Raw genomic sequence first — 20,356 nt, forward strand, 5'->3', positions numbered from 1 at the left:
ACCAAACAGGGCTGGGGATGGGGCTCCGTGGTCCAGTGTCCTGAGCTCAGTCCTCTGTACCGCACGCTGTTACTTGGGAGTACTTCTGGGACCACCCATTTCAGGCCGACCGTTCACTGTGCTCTTTAAATGCGTGCCCCGGAATCCCCCACCACACCACCACTGGAAAATAAGAAAGGCGAGACCGCCGGCTGAACTCTTCACACTGACAGACTTTTTTGAGGCCGGGTCTCACTGAGTTGCTTAGAGTCTCACTAAAGTGCTGAGGCTGGTTTGGAATTTGCTATCCTCCTGCCGCAGCCTCCCAATCAACTGGGATTACAGGCGTGGCCGCCGGGTCCCCGAAGGCAGGAGCTTCTGAAGGCCCATTTTACAGGTGGGGAAATAGGCCCAGGGAGTGAACTGTGGCCCCAAACATGGCCAGGTAAGGGGAGATCACCAGGTCCCGGGAAGGGGCAGAGGAGGCCCCCTCCCCAGCCGCGCAGGTAGAGGCAGGGCTGGGGCCAGGCCAGGTGGGGCTGGCTGAGTCACCCCCCAGCCACGCACCCTTGCTATTTTCGTTGCTGACTCAGGCTTCGTCACAGCCGGCTCCCCACGGTGGCCTGGAGTGAAACCCAGGAGCGGAGCCTCTGAGCGGATTCTGGAGTCGGGCAGGGGGCTCCTGGAAACTGCTCTGTCCACCGGCCGCGGGCGATGGCCAACCCGGGGGAGACCTACTGCGCAGGCCCCAGGGCGTGGCGGGGCGAGAACAGAAGGGGTCGTGGGGAGGGAACTATAAACAGGAAAATGTCAGACACCGGAAGGGACTGGAGGAGGAGGAAGCAGGGTGAGGTGACGTTGGGTGTCCAAGAGGGAGGGACTTAAGGGACCCAGGAGGTGGCTTTGGGGCCAAGAGCTGGGGGGCAAAAGCAGAGGTCCCGGCGGAAGGCACAGCCGAGTAAAGGCCCTGGGGCAGGACCCAGCGGGGCGTGGTGGAGGCTGAAGGCAGAGAAGAGCCCGAGCAGCTGGGGCAGGGGGCGTCAGGGCGGGGAGAGCTGGGCAGGGCCTCTGCGCTGCGGGAGGACTCGGGCTTGGACCCCGAGGGAGGCGGGAACCAAGAGAGGAGGGCGAGACCTGACCCAGGTGCTCGCGGGCGCCCTCTAGTGGCTGCTTCGGTGAGGACAGACTAGGGGTGTCCAGGGCAGGAGCTGGGGACCAGGGGGAGGCCACTGCTCTTGTCCAGATGGCAGCAGAGGAAGTGGGAAACCCTTTCCCATTCCTAAGGCCGCTGGACAAGAATCCTGCCTGGGCAGCGTCACCATGACAGATCAGCCCATGGGGCCTCGGCAGCTGGACCCCACTCTGCCTCCGAGGTACTGTGGCATCCACAGCAGCCACGGTCCCTTTCGGGGCTTCATCTTCCCTAGCCATAAAATGGACCCAGCGACCTCAGGTGTGGAATGCTCGCCCCTGCCTGTCCCCACATGACCCCAGCACACGGAGGACCCGTGGCAAGGACCTGAGGGCCTGCCCAGAGACGGCATCACTGTGCCCAGTTTACAGGTGGGAAACTGAGGCCCAGAAAGAGCACACAGCCACTTGGGCAAGAGAGAGGCCCAGAGACCGCAAGCTGCCAGTGCATCTCCTGCGTCAGATTTCCCAACAGGTCATCGCCCTTTTCTGGTTTTTGCAGGAGAGGACTGTAACCCCGGCCATCTGGGCCAGCGCTCCCCCAATGAGCCTATCCAGCCCTCTCCCTGTCTGCTCTTTGATTGCGATTCTAGTTACCAGGCTGCCCCAAGGGCAGGGTGGAACACCCCACCCCCCACCCTGTTTCTTTTCCCCAGACCTTTTTATATTTTATTTTGTGATAGGGTCTTGCTAAGTTGCTGAGGTCTTGAACTCACGTCCTCCTTCCTCAGCCTCCGGAACCAGGGTCATGGACCTGTCTTGGTCCTGGAGGCTTTTTTTGGTGGTGGTGCTGGGGACTGAACCCAGGGCCTTGTGCATGCAAGGCAAGCTCCCCACCAACTGAGCTGTATCCCCAGCCCATCGCGGAGGCTTTTTCCAGAACACAGGGCACACAGTGTTCAGTAAGTGAATTCACTTGATGAACCATTATTGAGCACTTGCTGTGTGCAGGCCTGTTCTGGGCACTGGGGATGCTGAGCTGAGCCCGTCTTGGCTAGTTCACTGGACAGTGAGTGGGGAGCTATTGAGTCATGGTTCCCTTTATCCAGCCAACATTTATTGAGCACCTGCTGTGTGCAGGAGACAGGCACTGATCAGGCAGTGCTGGCCTTTAGGGGTGTGACAGGGCCCTGGGGGATTGAAGGGAGCTGCTGGAAGGAGGAAGTGGCTGAGAGCAGAGGGTGAGCCTTGACTAAGTGGAGATGGGACAGTCCCCAGCCAGGGCTCTGTCCACTCCTGCACCCAAGGCTGGGGCCTGCCTTCAGGCTGGGTTGTTCCAGGGGAAGTCCCCTGTGAGTCACGCAGCCTTGAAGAAAAATAGGAAGAAACAACAATGCAAAAAGTCCCCTTCTTTAAAGCCTGTGTGACTCTTTTTGAGGTCAGTATGCCCAGGGTGGCCTGCAGCTGTGTCCCTGCTTGGGGAAACTCTCCTGGCCGTGTGAGGGTCTCCCAGAGAGGGCCTTTGCACCGAGTCACACAGCACTTGGTGGCCTGGGCTTGGCACTCCACGGATCGGTTGTCTCGTGACTGGAACAGGTAGACAGTGTGGCCCTGCTCACAGGGACAGGCGTGTCTCATCGTTTTTGCTGGGACCGGTGGCCAAACTTCTCGTCCCAGCAACGACAGGAGGATTCAAGCCTGAGGTCCGCTGGGCAACCCAGTGAGACTGTCTCAAATAAAAAGTTAAAAAGGGCTGGGTGTGGCTCGGTGGCAGGGCTGGGTGTGGCACCCGCGAGGCCCTGGGCTCCAAGCCCAGCAGCACGAGAGAGAAGGGGGACAGCAGCCCTTGGCAGTGAGCTCCACTGGATCCCCACCCCGTCGCCACGTCCCGTCTGGGGACTTGCTGTTCCGGACACTTCCTGCCTATGGAGGCACACGGGGGCCTGCACCTGGCTTCCTGTCCTGCCCTCAGCCCCGGGTTCTGCAGGGCCCACCCTGTGCGCTGGGAAGTCCCCGCTGGCTCCCTCTCCTGGATGCACGTGTTAGCGCTGCCCGGGGGCGGCCGGGCCCTGCCGGGAAGCGGGAAGGCGTGTTTGCGCATGCGCGATGTGTTCTACTGCGTGCATCTGTTTCGGGGTGAACCCGGCCTTGCGCGGCTCGGCGAGGGCTCTGCCCCTGAGCTGTGACCGTGGCCCCCACTTCCCTTCTTGATGATCCTCCTTGGGCGGCCCTGGCCGCACGCGGGGGCTGCAGCGCCGGGCTGGCCAAGGGCGGAGCTGCCCCCAGCTGGGTGGAGGAGGAAACGGCCCTGCCCGTTCTGGGTCACCCTGACCCTGGAGCCAGAGGTTGGTGTGACCAGCCTCCAGCTGGCCCCACCTGGGGAACTGAAAGTCAGGTGGAGAGCAGGCCTCCTGCCCGGGCTTTCTGGGGGCGGGGCAGGCCAAGGGGCAAGCGGTTCCCTGCAGTGTTTTACCCAAATGGAATTTAGGGAAGGCATCCAGGATGTCCCCTCGGGTCAGTGACCTTGCACTGCCAAGTCCAGTGGCCACTTCTCCACGCTCCTCACCCTCTGCCTCCCACCTGCCAGGCAGGTGCTGCTCCATCTGCCCTGGATCCCCAGCGCAGCGCCACCCCCACACAGCGATTCTGAACAAACAGGCCGCACTCACCCGAGGCTACCTGCCTTCTCCATCAGGACGGGCCTTCTGTCCACTCCGCTGCTGGACCCCAGGGCCCAGCACACAGCAGGTGCTCAATAAGTGTTTGGCTTTGATGAACACTGCAGCGTCTTTGGTCCGCACCCGGCCCATTTCTCCTCTCCACCCCACCCTGGTCCTTCCCTCCACTGTCCTGGGACTGAGCACCTGCTGTGTACCCGAGGCTGGAGGCCCTGCGGCTGCCCTCCTAGGCGTAGGGCCCAGGGGGCAGGAGCAGACCTGTGAGGGGTGTCCCAGAGTGTGCCTGGGTGTGAAGGGGACCCAGAGGGCACTGCCAGGCCGGTCCGGGAGGGGTGCTGAAGGAAGGGAGGGTCCTCTGGTGGTGGGGGAAGCATGGCCATGTGAACCCGGGCACGGACTGTCTGTCCAGCCTGGAAAGGGACGACTTAGGGACACAGGTTACCCTGGGGAGCCAGACAGGGCCACTAGATGGCGCCGTGTGACAGCAGGGCGGGGAAGCAGCCACGCACTCAGCCTCTGAAAACAGCCAGGTGGCGTCCTCACCATAGGCCACCCCAGTGCTCCCTGCCACACTGCAGATGGGGACACCGAAGCGGGCGGGGGCATTAGTTTGCAGATGGCCAGGCCAGACGGCAGGGCAGCGCCCACTGGAGGCTGAGCTTGCCCTCCAGGCCCTGCCCGAGGTCACCTCTGACCCAAGACCTGGGCTTCCTGGCTCAGAGGCTGACCCCAGGTGGCCCTGGGGGGACCCTATTTTTAACCTGTTCTGTGGCGCAGCCTTATTATAGCTCTGGGAGGCCGCCAAGGGCGCTGAAGTCCATCATCTCTGCGAGAGGAGCTGCCAGGGAGCCCTGCTGCCCTCTTGCCGGGGCTCCCGGGGTCCCGCTGCCCCCTTGCTGGGCCCCCGTGCCCTCTCCCGGGCTGCGCTCTTGGGAGCTCCATTTATCCCTCCTACTTGAGGCACTGGATGTTTTTCTTTAGGTTTAAAAAATCAACCCTTTTAAAAACTGAGGGCCGTTCACCGTGTGCGGCCTCACGACCCCACAGGGCCCCTAATGTGCGCAGGCTGAAGTGGCCGTCACCGTAAGAGGCTCAGCGCCAGTCTCTCATCTTCAGGGTGGGTGGTGAGCCAGGGTCTGCCTGTGCTCGGCCCCAGGACGCTGGCAGAGGGCAGGCTGCGCAGGACATGCGAAGCTGGACAGCAGGTCCAGCTGAGCTCAGGGCCAACGGAGGGTGCCGCGGGCAGGACAGGAGAGGCAGGCAGGCGGCAGGAGCAACCTTCACCACGGCCACTGCCCAGCACAGGCGCCGCCCGGCTCCCTCACTGGCCCCCTCCAGCACTGGCCGGCCGTCTGCACACCGTGTCCCTCTTTCCTCCCACCCTTCCCTGTTCCACAGCACGGGGTCAGTGCCCAGTCCTCTTGCTGGCTAAGGCGGGACGCCTTGGCAGAAGCCCTGGGAGCATTCTAGGTCCTCTTCAGGTGCCTGAGCCTGTCACTGATGCCACAGGGGCAGGGACAACGGACAGGACACACAGGAACAAAGAATAAAAACTCAAGGTCAGGGTTCAAGGGTCAAGGGAGAAAGGACCCGGTGAGGCTGGGCGGTAGATGATCCTGGAGGAGGCCGCTTCATCAAGTCCGTTTGAAGGAGGAGGGTGAGCGGGTGGCACTGGGGATCTCAAGTGTCCAGCTCGGGGCCAAGGCTCAACCCCGTTCCTGCAGCCAAAGGCAGCAGTGCGGCCTATGGAGCGAGGACACTCCCCGCAGCACCTGTTGGGGTGACGCCTGGGGCACCTCTGACTCAGCCTCCCTGCCCCCAGCCTTTCTCCTGGACGGGAACTGATGTCCTATGCCCAGGTGCCAGCAGTCCTGGTCGCTCTGCGCAGAGCTATCTTTAACTCAGGACCATGCTGTGTGCCCCACGCCAGGATCCAGCCCGGGGGCAGGGCCAGTCTGTGTCTGCCCAGTCCACCCCACCTGAAACCTGCCTGACCTTTGGGATGACCTTGGTCACCAAAACCGGGGCTCAACCCTCAATCTGGAGTCTGAGGTTTTAAGGAGCATGGGTCACCATTCCCCCACCAAGTCCAGCACAGGTCAGGTGCCAGCGACGCTGACCCTCAAGGAGAGGCCAGGGGCCGAGCACTGTGGGGTGGACGCCCTGCAGGTGCACAGGCTGCGCGGTGTGGGCCCTGAGCCTCTCCACGGCCACCCTGGACCCGTCGGCGCACTTACGCACAACCCGCAGTGCCCAGCACACATAGGCCAACGCGGCCACCTCCTGTCCTCAGGAGGCTGCAGTGAGGGCCCCTCCCACCCAGGGGCACTGTCCTGAGCCATATCCAGCCTTTTCTTTAGGATGCTGCGGGGCTGGCCTTGAACTTGCCCCTCCTGCCTGGCCTCCCGGCCTGCAGCCACTGTTCCCAGTCCTCCTAGAGCAGGGACGTGGTCACAGAGCTGGACAGACGTCACCCCAGAGGAAACGGGCTGGGCGGCAGCTGTGGCGAAGCAGGAGGCGGGGAGGAGGCCGCCCCACGGACCTGCAGCGTGGCCTCTACGTCCAGACACTCCGAGGGCTGGAACTGGGCACCCCCAGCTGCACCCGACCCCAGGGCAGCTGGAAGGTGGGCGGGCACGGGCTCTTGGGACTGCCGACCCAGCCTGGGGCTGCTTTTGACTGGACTATGCTAACAGGGAGGTGACGAGCAGGACGGGGAGGCAGCAGGTTCAAGGCCTGCGGGCAGGAGAGCCCCTCCCTGGCCCTGGGAGGCAGCCAGGGGGCGTGCCCTCCCTCTTCTGTGCCCATTTTGTGTGGCAGCCCAACCCCAGAGCAGGCCCTGGACTCAGCGGATTCCGTCGGAGGGCAGAGGTGGAAGCAGGGCCTGTGTTTGGTGCCCCAGCGAGCGGCCCTGCCCCAGCCCGGCCAGGCCCTCCCTCCGCCATGCCATGTGGCCACCCAAGGAAGCACAATTCTCTTCAAACACCTGCTTTTTAATGCCCTCGGGCTGCAACGGAAACACCTGCTTCTGCCATGCTTCGGGAGGGCCAGGATTGTCCTCCTGAGTTAAGTCAAAAGCTTGTCTTGTAAATAAATAAACTTCCTACCTAACACTGCAAACCCAAACCTGCCTCAAGGGCCAGGCGTCCAGCGGTGGTGCTACCCGCTGCGATGGAGCTGGGATCAGCTCCTGCAGGGCTGTGGTGTCACCTGAGCAGAAGGATGCCTTCTGCTAACCTGCCCTGGCAACTGTGTGGGGACCCGGGGCCCAGGGGGCGGGGCAAGTGCTGGCGACCTGCTCCTTGGAGACGGCAGACCTGCGATACTGCAGAGCTGGGATACTGCAGAGCTGGGCCCTCCCGGGGGAGGCCTGGACTCAGGTCCTGGAGCAGGTCAAGGGCAGGGCTGCTGTGGGCATGCCCCTGACAGGGAAGGCCGCACAGGCATCCCTAGGCTGCAGTGGTCTGCCTGTCCTTTTAATCTGTAAACAGTGGCGCCCGGACCCACACCTGCTGCCCTGGGAGGCAATCGTTGTGGCTTCTTTGGTACTTGACCTGATCTTCGGTCAAAGTCGGGGGACACTGTTCTCTAAGGAGAATAGGAAGCTGAGAGGCCTGTGCAAGGCCGAGAGGGGTCCCATACACACCTAGGGCCACCTGGGGGCGGACACGGGGCCTGGGGCTCGCTCCCCAGCACAGCTCACTGGGATGGATGGCCACAGGCACCAAACCCCTGACTGCCTGGAGGCAGCTCGCGGGGTCCAGCAAACAAAAAGCCTAAGAAAGATAAAATAAAGAACTGCAGCAAAATGTCAGAACCTGGGCACAGCTGGGTCCACCCCTACACCCACCAAGCCCGCAGCTGCGCAGGGCCGCGGGGCAGCCGGGGGACCCTGCTTCTGCACTCGCCAACGCCCGACTGGGAGCTGCTCCTAACACTGTGGGTGGCCGGGCACCAGGACCTCGGGGTGCAGGAGGCCCCCAGTCCCTCCCAGCATGTGATCCTGCAGGCCGCCAGTGCGCAGGCGCACTAACTGCTCCCTGATCCAGGGGAGGGGCCAGAGGCGGAGGGCCCTTGGGTGCTGGCGAGGCCAGGCCTCCCCGGCTCAGTGCAGCTGGATGAAGGCCTCCAGCTCCTCGGGGATGAAGCCCTTGTAGGGGATCTTGTTCTTGTCCAGGGCGCGGGCCGCGAGGCACTGCAGGGTCACGTAGTTGAAGGGCTGCATGGTGCTCTTGGCCAGCAGCCCCTCGTCCAGCAGCTCGCAGGCCGTTTTCTTGAAGGCGTTGGTGGCGTCCATGTGGGCCCCGGCTTCCACCAGGGCGTTCATGATGGCCGGGCAGTTGTTCTGGGCCGCGATGTGCAGCGGGGTGTTGTTGTCAAAGTCCCTGCTGTCCGGGTCGGCCCCACAGTCCAGCAGCACTTTGACCACGTGCAGGGAGGGGAAGGTGCCCACGCGGTAGCGGCCCACGTTGGTGGTGTCCTTGTCGGCGGCCATGTGCAGGGGCGTGAAGCCGTTCCTGCCGCGGGGGGCGCACCGGAGCAGCCGGTAGACCGTCTGGTGCTTCAGGTGCTCCTGGCTGGGGCTGGTCTCCACCTTGCCCATCAGGTAGAGCAGGTGCAGGATGATAGCCAGCGCCTTGGTGAACTGCGCCGAGTCCCCGGGCTCCCTGGGCTGCTGCAGGGCCCGCTCCACTTCCCGGACGCCTTTGCTGAGCACGCCCATGAGGTCTGTGAAGCCGATCTGCGTGCCCAGGCTGCCCTTGGCGGCGCGGTCCTGCAGCACGTAGGAGAAGAGTTCGGCAAAGGAGAGGAAGCTGCTGGCTGTCATGGGACTCAGGGGCTCCAGGTTGCTCTGCTGCATGTCCAGGGCGTACTTCCACAGGCGGATGCAGCGCTCGAAGTTGCCCGAGTCGGCGTACACAGCGCCCCGGTACCGGATGTAGTAGGAGGTGTCGGGGTGCGAGGGGCCCAGGATGCGCTCCCGGATCAACAGGGCCTGCATGCGCATCTCATCCGGGTCCGTGATCAGGGCTTCCAGTTCCTGGGCGCTGTTCACCTCCCTGGAATAGTCGTAGGCCAAGACCGGCTGCTGGGGCTCGGGTTTGGGCAAATACTCGCCGCCCTGGTGCCGCAGCTCCATGGCGCGTCTCCAGTGCTTAAGGGCCCCCAGCAGATCTCGCTTCTTATCCACATACGTGGCTCCTAGCAGCTCCAGGGCTTCTATGGCAGCTTCCCGGCTGGTGGGGCAGCAGCTCTCGTAGGTGAGGGGCTCCTCTGGGGCGGAGCCCTCCTGGGGCGGCCCTGCGCCGGCCGCCTGCGGCTGGCCCGGCTGCTTCTGGATGAGGTACTCCACGATGTTGGTGTGGCCCGTCACGCTGGCCGCCAGCAGCGGGGTCATGCCGTAGCCGTCGCGCTCCATGCGCGCATTGCAGCCCAGCAGCAGCTGCAGGATCTCCAGGCTGCCGGACTCGGCGCAGTCGTGCAGCGCCGTGTTGCCTTTGGCGCTGCGCCGGTTCACCTGGGCGCCCTGCTCCAGCAGGTAGCGCGCGATCTCGCGGTGGCCCTTGTAGCAGGAGATCATGAGGCACGTGTGCCCGTGCCGGTTGGCCACCTCCAGGTCGGCCTGGTGCTCGCCCACCAGGTAGCGCACCACCTCCAGGTGGCCGTCGAAGCAGGCGGCGCGCAGCGGCGTGGAGTTGGTGCGCGTGGTGCGGTTCACCGAGGCGCCGCGGCGCAGCAGGCTGCGCACCACGTCCAGGTGCCCGGCGGCCGAGGCGGCCCACAGCGGCGGCGCGCCCTCGATGGTCTCGCCGTCGAAGTGCACCGAGCCGCCGGCCTCCACGCTGGCGCCGCAGCGGTCCACCAGGTACTCCACCACGTCCAGGTGGCCGTAGCGGGCGGCGATGAGCAGCGGCGTCCCTCCGCAGGCCACCTCGCCCATCAGCTCATCCAGCTCCTCCCGGCTCCGGCCGCTGAGCAGCTTCTGCAGTAGCTGCAGCTTGCCGTCGTGGGCGGCATTGTACACGGCGGTGTGGAGGTCCATGGTCTCGGCCTCCGTCAGCCCATGGGACGGCCGCGGGGGACAGGGAGACGGCGGCTACAGCCCTGATGGGCAGGCGGCAACCTTCACCGTCTCCCCCGCCGCCATCTCAGGGCCTCGGCCGGCGGAACAAAATGGCTGCGGCGACCTTGCGCCTTCGGCCTTTGGGGGCATGCCGGGAAATGCAGTCTTCTGCGCGGGACAGCTCCGTAAGACGCGGAGGGTCGTTGAAGGCTCAAGACTACATTTCTCAGAAGGCAGCGGGGCAGCCTCTGAAACCTGTCAGTACGGTGCATGATGGGAATTGCCGTTCCCATCAGCGGATAGCCGCGCAAAAAAGCGATCCAAGGACCTCGACTCCCGGCATGCCATGCGACATGCTATGTCTGGTGCGACTCCGGGAAAATTTAGTGACGTTTTTCCTTTTGCTGTCACTTTGCCCGGGTCGACCGGAAGGGCAGGCAGGCTAAGCCCCCAAAAGACTACATTCCCCAGAAGGCTAAGCTGGCCAGGCGGGTCCGAGTTGGTCTTAATGTGGCGGAACCGCTAACCGGCAGGGGGCGCGCGGGAGAGGCTGAAAAGTTGAGTGGGGCGAGGAGCTTGGCGTAGCCCAGAGGACGGGTGGCGATAAGGGTTAATCTTCGTCACTCGCGTACTTCTCATTCATTCATTCATCCATTCATTCACCCAATACCAGAACAATCCATAAAGTTCTTAGATCCCTTTTTGATCAAACCTCCCCTCTCGCCATAGCCACAGCTGATCTGTTCTGTCTCTGTAGTTCTGCCTCTTGAATAATATAAATATGAAAGCCTGTGCATTTGGGCTTCTTGCAGGGCTGGGCTCGCTGAGTTGCTGAGGCTGGCCTTGAACTCGCGGTCCTCCGGCCTCAGCCTCCCGGGCCTGTTCGCCGCCTGGCCCCGTGAGATGCTGTAGACTTCTCAGGATTTCCCCGCTGCCCCTTGGTCTAGGAAGCTGGGCCACCCCTCTGGGGTTGAGAAGACCCAAGTCCCTGGTGGCTTGTGTTTGTCCCCAGCTTCCTGTGCCTTACAACTTGGGGAGATGCTGCCACACAGGATTTTGTGGCATATTCTTAATCTTCCTCATTAACAGGTTTAACCATTTAAATCATAAATACATCCCGAGGTTATTGATTCTCTTCACACAGAAAGCATAAAAACATTTTGTTGTTGTTTTGTTTTTGATGGAGCTGAAAATTTTAATTTCTACAGTGAAATGAGGACTCTGAAACTTCTAACACAGAGTCCTGAACCAGGGTTTGAAGGTCCCCTGGGTGTTCGCCAAACAAAGGCTTCATTAAGTTTTAAATGCCCCTCCACAGATGGCAGCACCCTGCAGTGAACTGTGCCCTCAACCAGGCAATTACAGGATCTGTTTTAAAAGTTAATTCACCAACAGCACCACTGCGGAGGCTGAGGCAGGAGAATCGCAAATTCAAGACCAGCAACGTCCTGAGATCCCGTCTCAAAGTTAAAAATAAAAGGGCTGGGATGTGGCTCAGTGGCAAGGTGCCCTTAGGTTCAATCTGCAGCACTAATTAGTCTGTAATTAATTAATGTAGTAGGTGGAGCAGGTCCTGGTAGGACAGCAGTTCCAGGCTCAGTGTGGAGCCTCAAAAAACCTCTGGGGACATGGCAGGTTCCAGCCAGGTGGCCAGTGGTCAACACCTGGGACATTTCTTGGTGCCTCCTGTAGCATTCTGCACGGAGGAAGTCTGTTCAGAGTTACAATGCTGCATTGACCATTTGCTTTTCAACGTAGCCACGAGATTAATTCTGGACCCCAGATTCCAGGGTTTGCGGTCATTCCCGGGGCCAAGCAGCTGCGTGGTCTGCACAAGCTGCTGACCACAGTGAACTTGGCTTTCTCATCTGTGTGGCTTGAGGGGGAGCCGGGTCTCAGAGGGCTCTGTAGAGCAGGTGTGCAGGGTGTCGGGCAGGTGGGTGAGCCTGGGAGGGGCCCCTGGCGCCCTGCGGCCTCTCCACCATCGCCCCATCACCTGGTGGGCCACTTCCATCACGGAGATTAACCGGCCCCAGGTCAGGATGTGGGCGGGCTTGGTTTCTCCTGAGCCCTCTCCTTGGCTGGCAGGTGACCCTCTAAGCCTGCCACACGTGTACTCCAGCCAGTCTCGCTGGATTAAGGTCCCATCTATGTCCCCATTAGTTACCCCCCAAACTGCTCTCCCAGCAGCGACAGGGGGAGGTAGGGCCTCAGCCAAGGAGTCTGGAAGGAGACCACGTCATGTCACCACCATTGTCATCACCACCCCCTCAGTGTCACCATCACCACCATGATCACTATACCCCTCACCATAGGCAGGAGCGCCACACAGTGGTCAGGCACCTGGGGCTGCCCGGTGTGGCACTGTGCGCTGTTCATTCCGCGTGGTGACGAAGCCCCCCAGTGATGCGTTCCCGAGAACACACCGGGCAACCCCCAGGAAGACGGAGGAACAAAGTCTTAATAACAAACTGTCCTCTCCGTCTCACTCCGTGCTCAACCGAAAACGTGTGTCCCTGTTTCTGGTGGCAGTGGCTTTGGCCTGAGGACAAGGGTGGGGACATGTGCTGGACACCTGAGGGGGTTGCTTGGGAGACTCAGAAACAGGCTGGACACTAGGACGCAATGGGGCCCCGAGGGTCATGCGTGGAGGATGTAGACTGAAGACCCAGGGCTTGTCCAGAGGTCGAGAGAGCAGCCCGGGGCGGCAGAGCAGGGAGGGGCGGGGCCCTCAGGGGAGGCAGAAGGGGCAGCCTCCCTGGTGGAGGCCTCGGCTAGGGAAGGGTGGGGGCGTGGGGGCCAGGGGTGGCGGATCCATGTCAGGACGGGGCACGTGTGCAGCTGCATGTCATCGCCATCTCCCTTCCTCCTATCGGGTGGGTCACGGGGTTGCTCAGAGTAAAATGGCCGCTCTCAGCTTCCCTCCTCAGCTGGAAGTGACCTGACCGAGCCCAGCCAATGAGAGGTGAGCAGCCGCCCAGTGGTGGCCACGCCTGCAATTCCAGCAGCTCCAGAGATTGGGGCCGGAGGATCGCAAGTTCAAAGCCAGCCTCAGCAACTCCGCGATACCCTGACTCTAAATGTTTTAAATAGCTGGGGACGTGGCTCGCAGTTAAGCGCCCCTGGGTTCAATCCGTGGTACCAAAACAGTGAGGAGCCGTTCTGTGGCCCCCAGGGGCTGAGCCAGCGCCCAGCCAGGGGCAGCAGGGTCGCCGTGGCCACGTGGGCACAGCGGGCGATCATGGCCACGGGTGGGGTAGTCCATGGGCGGCCAGGAGGGCAGGAGTCTTTGATGAGTGTCAGCTTCACCACAGTGAAGTCAGCTGCTGTCTTTTAAAAAAAAAAATTAGTTGTAGATAGACTCAACATCTTTATTTTATTTATTTATGTGGTGCTGAGGATCGACCCCAGGCCCCAGTATGCAAGAGAAGCACTCTGCCGCTGAGCCCCAGCCCCGCCTCCTCTCATTTTTATAAATTTTTTTGAGGGGGTCTTGGGGATTGAACCCAGGGGCACTCGGCCACTGAGCACATCCCAGCCCTAAAATAGTTTGTGTTTTATTTAGAGACAGGGTCTCACTGGTTTTCTCAGCGCCTCGTCGCCTTTGCGGAGGCTGGCTTTGAACTCGCGATCCTCCGGCCTCGGCCTCCCCAGCCGCTGGGAAGACAGGCAGGCGTCACCGCACCCAGCGTTAATTTTTTTTTTCTTTTAGATTTAAGTCAGATTTACGTTTTAACAGTCACCATTTAAATCAGGGGAAAGAGCGCAGTTCGGCGACTTTTGAACTATTCACAGCGCGGCAGCCACCTTTCCCGGCCCAGCAGCCCCTCTCCTGGGTCCCAGTCTGGGCGGACCTCGGCTCCCCTCCCTGCTGGAGTCTTTGCCCCTTGTGCCGGCCTCGCCTCCCCAGGGCTTCCGGACCCGCGAGGGGCTGGGGGCAGAGAGGGGGCTGGGCTTGCCGCGGGTGGCAGTCACTGGGCAGGCAGATCCGGCGTCCGCACAGGTCTGCAAAATGGCCGACTGGCCCTGGACTCCCACACCCTGCAGAGGAGACAGCCGCAGGGAGGGCGGGGGGAGGGGGTCTGCTGCAGTGCGCGCCTGCGTGGTGACAGCTGCGGTTCCCCTGGTCTCCGGGCCGCCTGCCGAGGGCCTGACCTTCCTCAGATTGTCCCCTCCTGGCGGAGCCAGCGGCTTCCGCGGACAACAGCCGCCTCTTAAAATTCCAGGCTCTCACCCACCCTTGTTCATCAGGGCCAGACTGGAAGCCGGCGCCACAGCCCCCAGCAGAACAGCCATGAGCAGGAAGGGGTCACCACAGCCTGGGTGTGCGGTCCAGGCACCGAACCCGGACCGAACCCGAGCTCGGCCCCAGCCACCCCCCAGCCCTTTTTAAATACTTTATTTAGAGACAGGATCTCCCTGAGCTGCTTAGGTCCTCACCATTGCTGAGGCTGGCTTTGAACTCACAATCCTCCTGCCTCAGCCTCCAGAGCTGCTGGGGTGACAGGCGTCGTCACCACCCTGCGTGTGCCTGATTTTTTACTAGGACTCACCATTAAGCTATTTATATCCCTTGCGTGTGCCTGTTGGGGACAGGCGCTACAGTCCCCTGTGGCCAGACCTGGGATTCAGATCTGAACCGGGCAGCAGCAGCCAGTTCTGGCACTGCATGGGCAGGATGGACGCGGAGCCCAGGGCCACGGCCTCTGCCCACAGCCCGCCTGGGCTGCAGGCAGGACCCTGAGGCACCTACAGTCCTGCCTGTCCTGCCCGCCATGGGCGACCGTACCAGGGAGGTGAGCTGTGTCCCCACACATGGAACACAGAGAAGGCCCCCGCACAAACCCAGGGCAGGAGGGACTTCCAGCTCCATTTTGGTCTCTGGGGACCACAGTGGTGTGTTCGCCCGGCCTGGACCGGAACGTCCTGCCTCCCTCCCAATCCGGTGGCCGCTCCTTGCAGCAGGCGCGTGGTGCCTGGCGGGAACCTGTCCACCAGGGCAGTGGCCACGCGCTGCCTCGGCCACGCCGTCCCCACTGCATCCCGCCCAATTTTCCCACAGCTTGGGCCCGTCTCCAGCCACACCTGCTGGGGCCTTGTGTAGGACATACTTGTCTGGCCCCCCCTACCACGCAGCTCTAAGAGGGCAGAGGTGGGGTCTGTGCCCCTGGGGCACAGACGGACCGGTTCCAGCTGGCCGCTGGTCCTCCCTCCCTTCCTCCAGGTCCAGGTTGTGCCCAGAGCCTCCCCCCCCCCCTTGAACGACCACAGTCCCCCGCTGAGCAACCACAATCCCGGGTTTTCTCATCTTTTTCTCTTTTTGGCCCTGGGGATCGAGCCAGGTGCTTTCCCACGGAGCCACACCCCAGGGTCTTGCTCAGTGCTGAGGCTGGCTCCTCCTGCCTCAGCCTCCTGAGCTGCTGGGCTCCCAGGCGCCTGCCCTAGGGACCTGTTCCCGGGGAGCACTTTCTAATGGAAGGCCCCAGAGCCCAGGCCCCAGGCCCCAGCTCCCCGGGGTCTCTCCACCCGCTCTTCTTTCATTCCGATTCGTTTCTGCAGCTCCAGGCCTCCAGGGAGGCAGCCGTGTGGACACACTTAGGGGCTGCTGTTTGGTCATGACCTTGGGCTGTGCCGGGTGACTGTCCCCATCCCAGGCTCTCGGCCGCCTGGGTGCTATTCTGTGGCTCCGGTCCTCACACAAGGCTCCCAGGCCATGAAAGTCCCCCCTCCAGGCTCACCTGCCTGGCGCAGGCACAAGCCAGCCACCGCCAGCCATGGGTGTCACCAGTACAGGCACAGCCAGCCTCCCATGCTCCTCAACACTGCAGCCACGCAGGGCTGTGCCAGGGCCATCGGCGTGGCTCAGGGAGGCCACAGGGACAGTTAGGGAGATGCCAAATCCTACGGGGTCTTTATGATGGTTTTTTTGTTTTGTTTTTCTTTTATTTATTTATTTAATTTTAGGTATAGACGGACACAACACAAACGCCTTTATTTTTATGTGGTGCTGAGGATGGAACCCGGGTCCCGCCCAGGCTAGGCGAGCGTCTACCGCTGAGCCACAGTCCCAGCCCCCTATGATGTTTTTTTAAATGAAAAATTATTTTAAATCTTCCAAGAATAGACAAATGGTTAGAATAGAGCCCAAGATGCCCCCCGGGGCCCAGCGCCCGTCGCGGTCTCGGCTGCAGGTGGGGGCACCGTTGAGGGCACAGGAAAGGGGGCTGAGGCCGGCTCAGCCTCGCCACGGAGGGAGCGGCCCCTCTATGATCACGTCCCCGCGATCGCTGCCCGCGGCCGGCCCTCAGCTTAGATGGGAGGAGGCAGGAGCCCCGCAGACCCCGTGGACTCCATGCCCACGCTGGACCCTGGGCTGCGGGCTGCGGGAGAAGATCAGGGCGAGGCCCTGCTGGCTTCTCCTGAGGCCTCTGTCCTCCTCGTGGACGTGGGCCGCCGCCCTGTACCCACGTCCTCACGTGGCCTTTGCTGAGGACACGCGTCCCGGGCCGCTCTGGCTCTTCCGGTGAAGACCTCGATCCTCTGGGACCCAGGCCACGTGGCCTGTGCTGCCTGAATTGCCGACCGCGGGGAGGGACGCCCACCTGTTTAACCTGCGTCTGCGCTGGACGTGGGCAGCCTTCGCCTTGTGGCCGTTCTCTGACGAGGCCGGGTGTTCCCAGGACACTCGCATCCCGGGGGCCACTGAGTCGTTGAGAGATTGTCTGTGTTCGGAGGACGCGGGTTCTGTCTGTGCGACCATGGGCCGCTGGGCACGGGGACGCGGGCACCAAGGGTCCTGGCCTCCGCAGGGATCCCGAGCCAGAGCCTCCCAGATACCGGGGCCCAGCACCCATCGCGGTCTCGGGTGCAGGTGGGGGCACCGTTGAGGGCACAGCGACCGCAGGAGGAAGGGGACTCAGGCCGTCACTGTCACCGAGCTGGGAAAGGGTCAAGTCCCCGGGCCCAGGAAGTGTCGGGGGAGGGCATTAACTGGGAAAGGGGAGCCGGGAATGGCGATCCCGTCCCTCTTCCCTCTCACTCTCTCCTGTAGGGTAGAGGCCAGGCCCACGCCAGCCCTGAGCCACACCCCAGCCGGGAGGAGTCTCTTGACAAAAAGGAGAGAATCGTGTGGTGACAGGAAAGAGGCACCGTCCCTGCCACGGCCCTGGGGCAGGACAGGCCTGGCACCTGCAGGCCGTGCGAGGAGCCTGCGTGGCCGGACAGAGCCGGGGAGACTCGCGGGGAGGCAGGGAGATGGACCAGCGCCGTGGGCCGGGCGGCCAGGAGGCACCGTCACCTCTCAGAGGTCTGGACATTCTCCGTCGAGGGGCACCTGCCACCGTGGGAGGAGCTGTGCGGCCGACCCACAGCCACCAAGCCGAGGGGCCACGGCAGGCCTCTTTTGCTGGCGTCCCCTTGGGGCGTCCGAAGAGCTAGAGGCCACCTTGGACCTTCTAGACTGGCCGTCCACCAACAGGAGAAGCCCCCGGGGAGCTTGGCCCCTTTCCTGACCCAGAGCATCGTGGAGGGGTGCCGGGGTCGGACCCGCAGGGCCACGGGGCCTCTGTGGCGGTGGGGGCCCTGCCAGCGCAGGCTGGTCCGAGGTGCCCCTCATCACCAAGCAGCCCGCGGGGCCCACGCTCTGTTTACTGTCCGCCCTCTCCCGGGAACTGCCTGTTCGCTGGAAAACAAGCCGCGGCTCAGTTTCTAAGAAACGTCTGAACACGGCGCCCCTCCCCCGGGCCGGATGGAGCTGGATGTCCGCAGCCCGAGGGGCCAGGGGGCCGGGACGAGGGGCTGCATCTCTGTTAATTATGTGTCCGGCCACGTTCCTGGTACCAGCAGCGCCCGCTGCGAGCCGGGTGGTGCGGGCTGCTGTTGTGCACGGGGCGGACGCGCTTCCCGGAACCGGGGCTGGAGGGCGGGGGGCAGCCAGGGAGACCGTGGTCAGGGCCGCGGCTCGGGGACCGAGATGGCCCCGGGTGGGGGGAGGAGGAAGCTGCACCCAGCCCCTGGGGCGAGGCCCAAGCTTTTTGGGGAGGCGGTGGGAGTGCTCCAGGTTGCTGTGTTTGGGGTGAGCTCCTCTCGCGTCCACGTGAACAGTGGCCATTGCTGTCACCTGCAGCGGTCTGAGCGTGGACTCCGCTGGGCGGTCCTCACTGCGCGGCTCCTGTCAGATGGAGCTGGGGCTGGAGTTGTCCTGAAGGGAGTCCTCAGGATGTCCTCACAGCAGGCTCGGGTTCCCGGGGCGGACACGGGTCCTGGGGGGACAGAGGGCAGCGACGTGGCCTCCTGCCACGCAGCTCTGGAGGTCAGGAGGCAGCCCTGCCCTGCCATGGCCTCCTGCAGGCTGGAGGGAAGCCACTGGGTCCAACTGAGGCCGGGGGAGAGTGGGCCGCTCTCAAGGCAGGGCACAGAGGTTTGGGGCGGGTTCCAGAGCTGTCACCGTCACCGTCACCGGGTGGGAGGGCCACAGATGCTCAGGACAAACAAGCTAGCAGGAACGGTCCTTCCACGGGTCACCGACTCGCACCGACTCGCCCCACATCTGTAAGATGGTGTCCACTGCTCCATCAGAACGGGGGATACTCCCTTCTCTTTGGAGGTCCCAGATCCATGGCGGGATGGCCCCTCGCACAGCGCAGTGAGGGGACCTTTCAGCGCGTCCCGAGGACAAAGCACAGCTAAGGGGAAAGGACCCCAGCCCCTCTGCTGCCCGCAGTCAGTGGGCCGATTTGGACAGTGAGGACCATGCAGCGATGTTCAGGAAACAGGACGGGTCTCCGTGGCAGAGCGACGTGGCGGCCTTGACACACTCCCGCAGCCGTGGCCCCCAGAGATATTTTCTGTCTCCCTTCGAAAGTCTTGAAGGGGACCCACTTCCCGCCGCAGGGCCAGGGCTCTCTTGGAGGGAGGGAACTTCTTTGTGCGTGTTTTTTGTTGTATTTGGTTTATTTGTTTTGGTTTGTTTTGGGCAGCAGGGATTGAACTCCGGATCCTGACCACGGAGCCACACCCCAGCCCCAGTCTGAATTTCATTTTGAGTCCGAGTCTCTCGCGGTGGCTCAGGCCCTCACTGAGGGCTGAGGCTGGCCCTGCACCTGCCGTCCTCCTGCCCCAGCCCTGCGATGACCGGCGTGGCCACTGCGCCCACTGCTGCGTGCCTGTTTTGGTGTTGGAGACTGAAGTGCAATTCACATAGCACCAAAGTCACCGTGTTGGGGCGCCGTCACAACTCACCTAGGCAGCATCTCAGATCAGATCGTCCCCAGTGGAAACCTGCACCCGCTCTCAGCCAGCCGCACCAGCAGGGTCCGCGATCTGCCCACGGCAGTGCTCGCTCCCGGGGCTCGGGCAGAGGTACAGGGATACGTCTCCACCACGCGGCGTCACAGGCGCATGTCACTGTCCTAAGCTCCCTGAAAGGCCGGTCGCCATGGCCTCCGTGGCTCCACCGTGGCTCCGCCGTTCCGGGGGTGAGCAGCTGAGTCCTGCCTTTCGCGATGGGCGTCTTCCGTTAGGTTTCCCGTGGGTGCCGATGGCCTCGGTGGACCACAGTGCGTGGCGTGGCTCACTCCCTGAAGCCGTCCTGGTTGTCTGCAGCCCCCGCAGGCCTCGCCAAGGAGGGCCGCTGCTGGCCACCGTCAAGGGCACGTTGAGTTTTGTGGCAGTGCCCACCTGTCCTCCTGGGCGGCCGCCTTTACCTCCTGCTGGCAACGATCAGCGGTCCTGGGCTCCACACCTCGTGGGATCTGGTGCCCTGGGTGTTGGGAATTTTCACCCCGTTGTGCCGCCGGCTCGTGGGTGATGTCCCCAGGTGGGTGTCAGTTCAGATCCGTGGGCCACCCTTGCTGGGCCGCCGGGGTCCCGTGTGGGTCTCCAGGGCGCTCCGTGGGTTTCGGGTGACCTGTCAGGGTGCCCAGGGTCCTGGGGCCGCACTCTTCCTGCTCTCCACGTTGTTCTTTCCCAACGGGATCGTGGCTGCTCTGCGTGGCGACGCTTCCGCACCAGCTGGTGAGGATGGAAGGACACCGGAGAGACAGACGGATGGGGACCAACCAACACCTCGCTTCTACTGAGCCTGCCAGCCCACGGACGGGCCCCCTTCATTGACTTGGTTCTTTAACTTCTCTAAGGAAAGTCCAGGGGTTCTCAGGGCAGAGTTTGCAGATCTCGCGTGTTTTTTACGGGGTTTCTCCTTACGCTTTTAAAACACATTTATTTATTTGTATTTTTGGTTGCGGATTAAACCCAGGGGCACTCGACCACTGAGCCACACCTCAGCCCTATTTTAATATTTTATTTAGAAACTGGGTCTCACTGAGTTGCTGAGTCTGGCCTTGAACTCACCATCCTCCTGCCTCAGCCTCCCCAGACGCTGGGATGACAGGTGTGGCCCACCCACCTGGCTCCTCACACCTTTTTTTTTTTTTTAAAGAGAGAGAGAGAGAAGTTTTTAATATTTATTTTTTTCAGTTCTCTAGTTCTCGGCGGACACAACATC

The 20,356-nt window shown here is 62.5% G+C and overlaps 1 protein-coding gene across 1 annotated transcript; it reads right to left on the reverse strand.

Annotated features, from left to right (window-relative positions):
• Nucleotides 1–6,760: 6,760 nt before the first annotated feature.
• Nucleotides 6,761–9,974, reverse strand: Fem1a (fem-1 homolog A). Its single transcript, XM_046444029.2, has one exon. The coding sequence runs from the start codon at nucleotides 9,829–9,831 to the stop codon at nucleotides 7,894–7,896; it is 1,938 nt and encodes a 645-aa protein (XP_046299985.1). The 5' UTR covers nucleotides 9,832–9,974; the 3' UTR covers nucleotides 6,761–7,893.
• Between the last annotated feature and the right edge of the window lie 10,382 nt (nucleotides 9,975–20,356).

This window comes from Marmota monax, unplaced genomic scaffold, assembly GCF_021218885.2.
Source record: "Marmota monax isolate L192 unplaced genomic scaffold, Marmota_monax_Labrador192_F-V1.1 WCK01_AAM20220418_F8-fsc00102, whole genome shotgun sequence".
Lineage (NCBI taxonomy): Eukaryota > Metazoa > Chordata > Mammalia > Rodentia > Sciuridae > Marmota > Marmota monax.

Excerpts from the sequence above, each read along its gene's own strand:
- Fem1a (XM_046444029.2), bottom strand. The coding sequence starts at position 9,831 with ATGGACCTCCACACCGCCGTGTACAATGCCGCCCACGACGGCAAGCTG.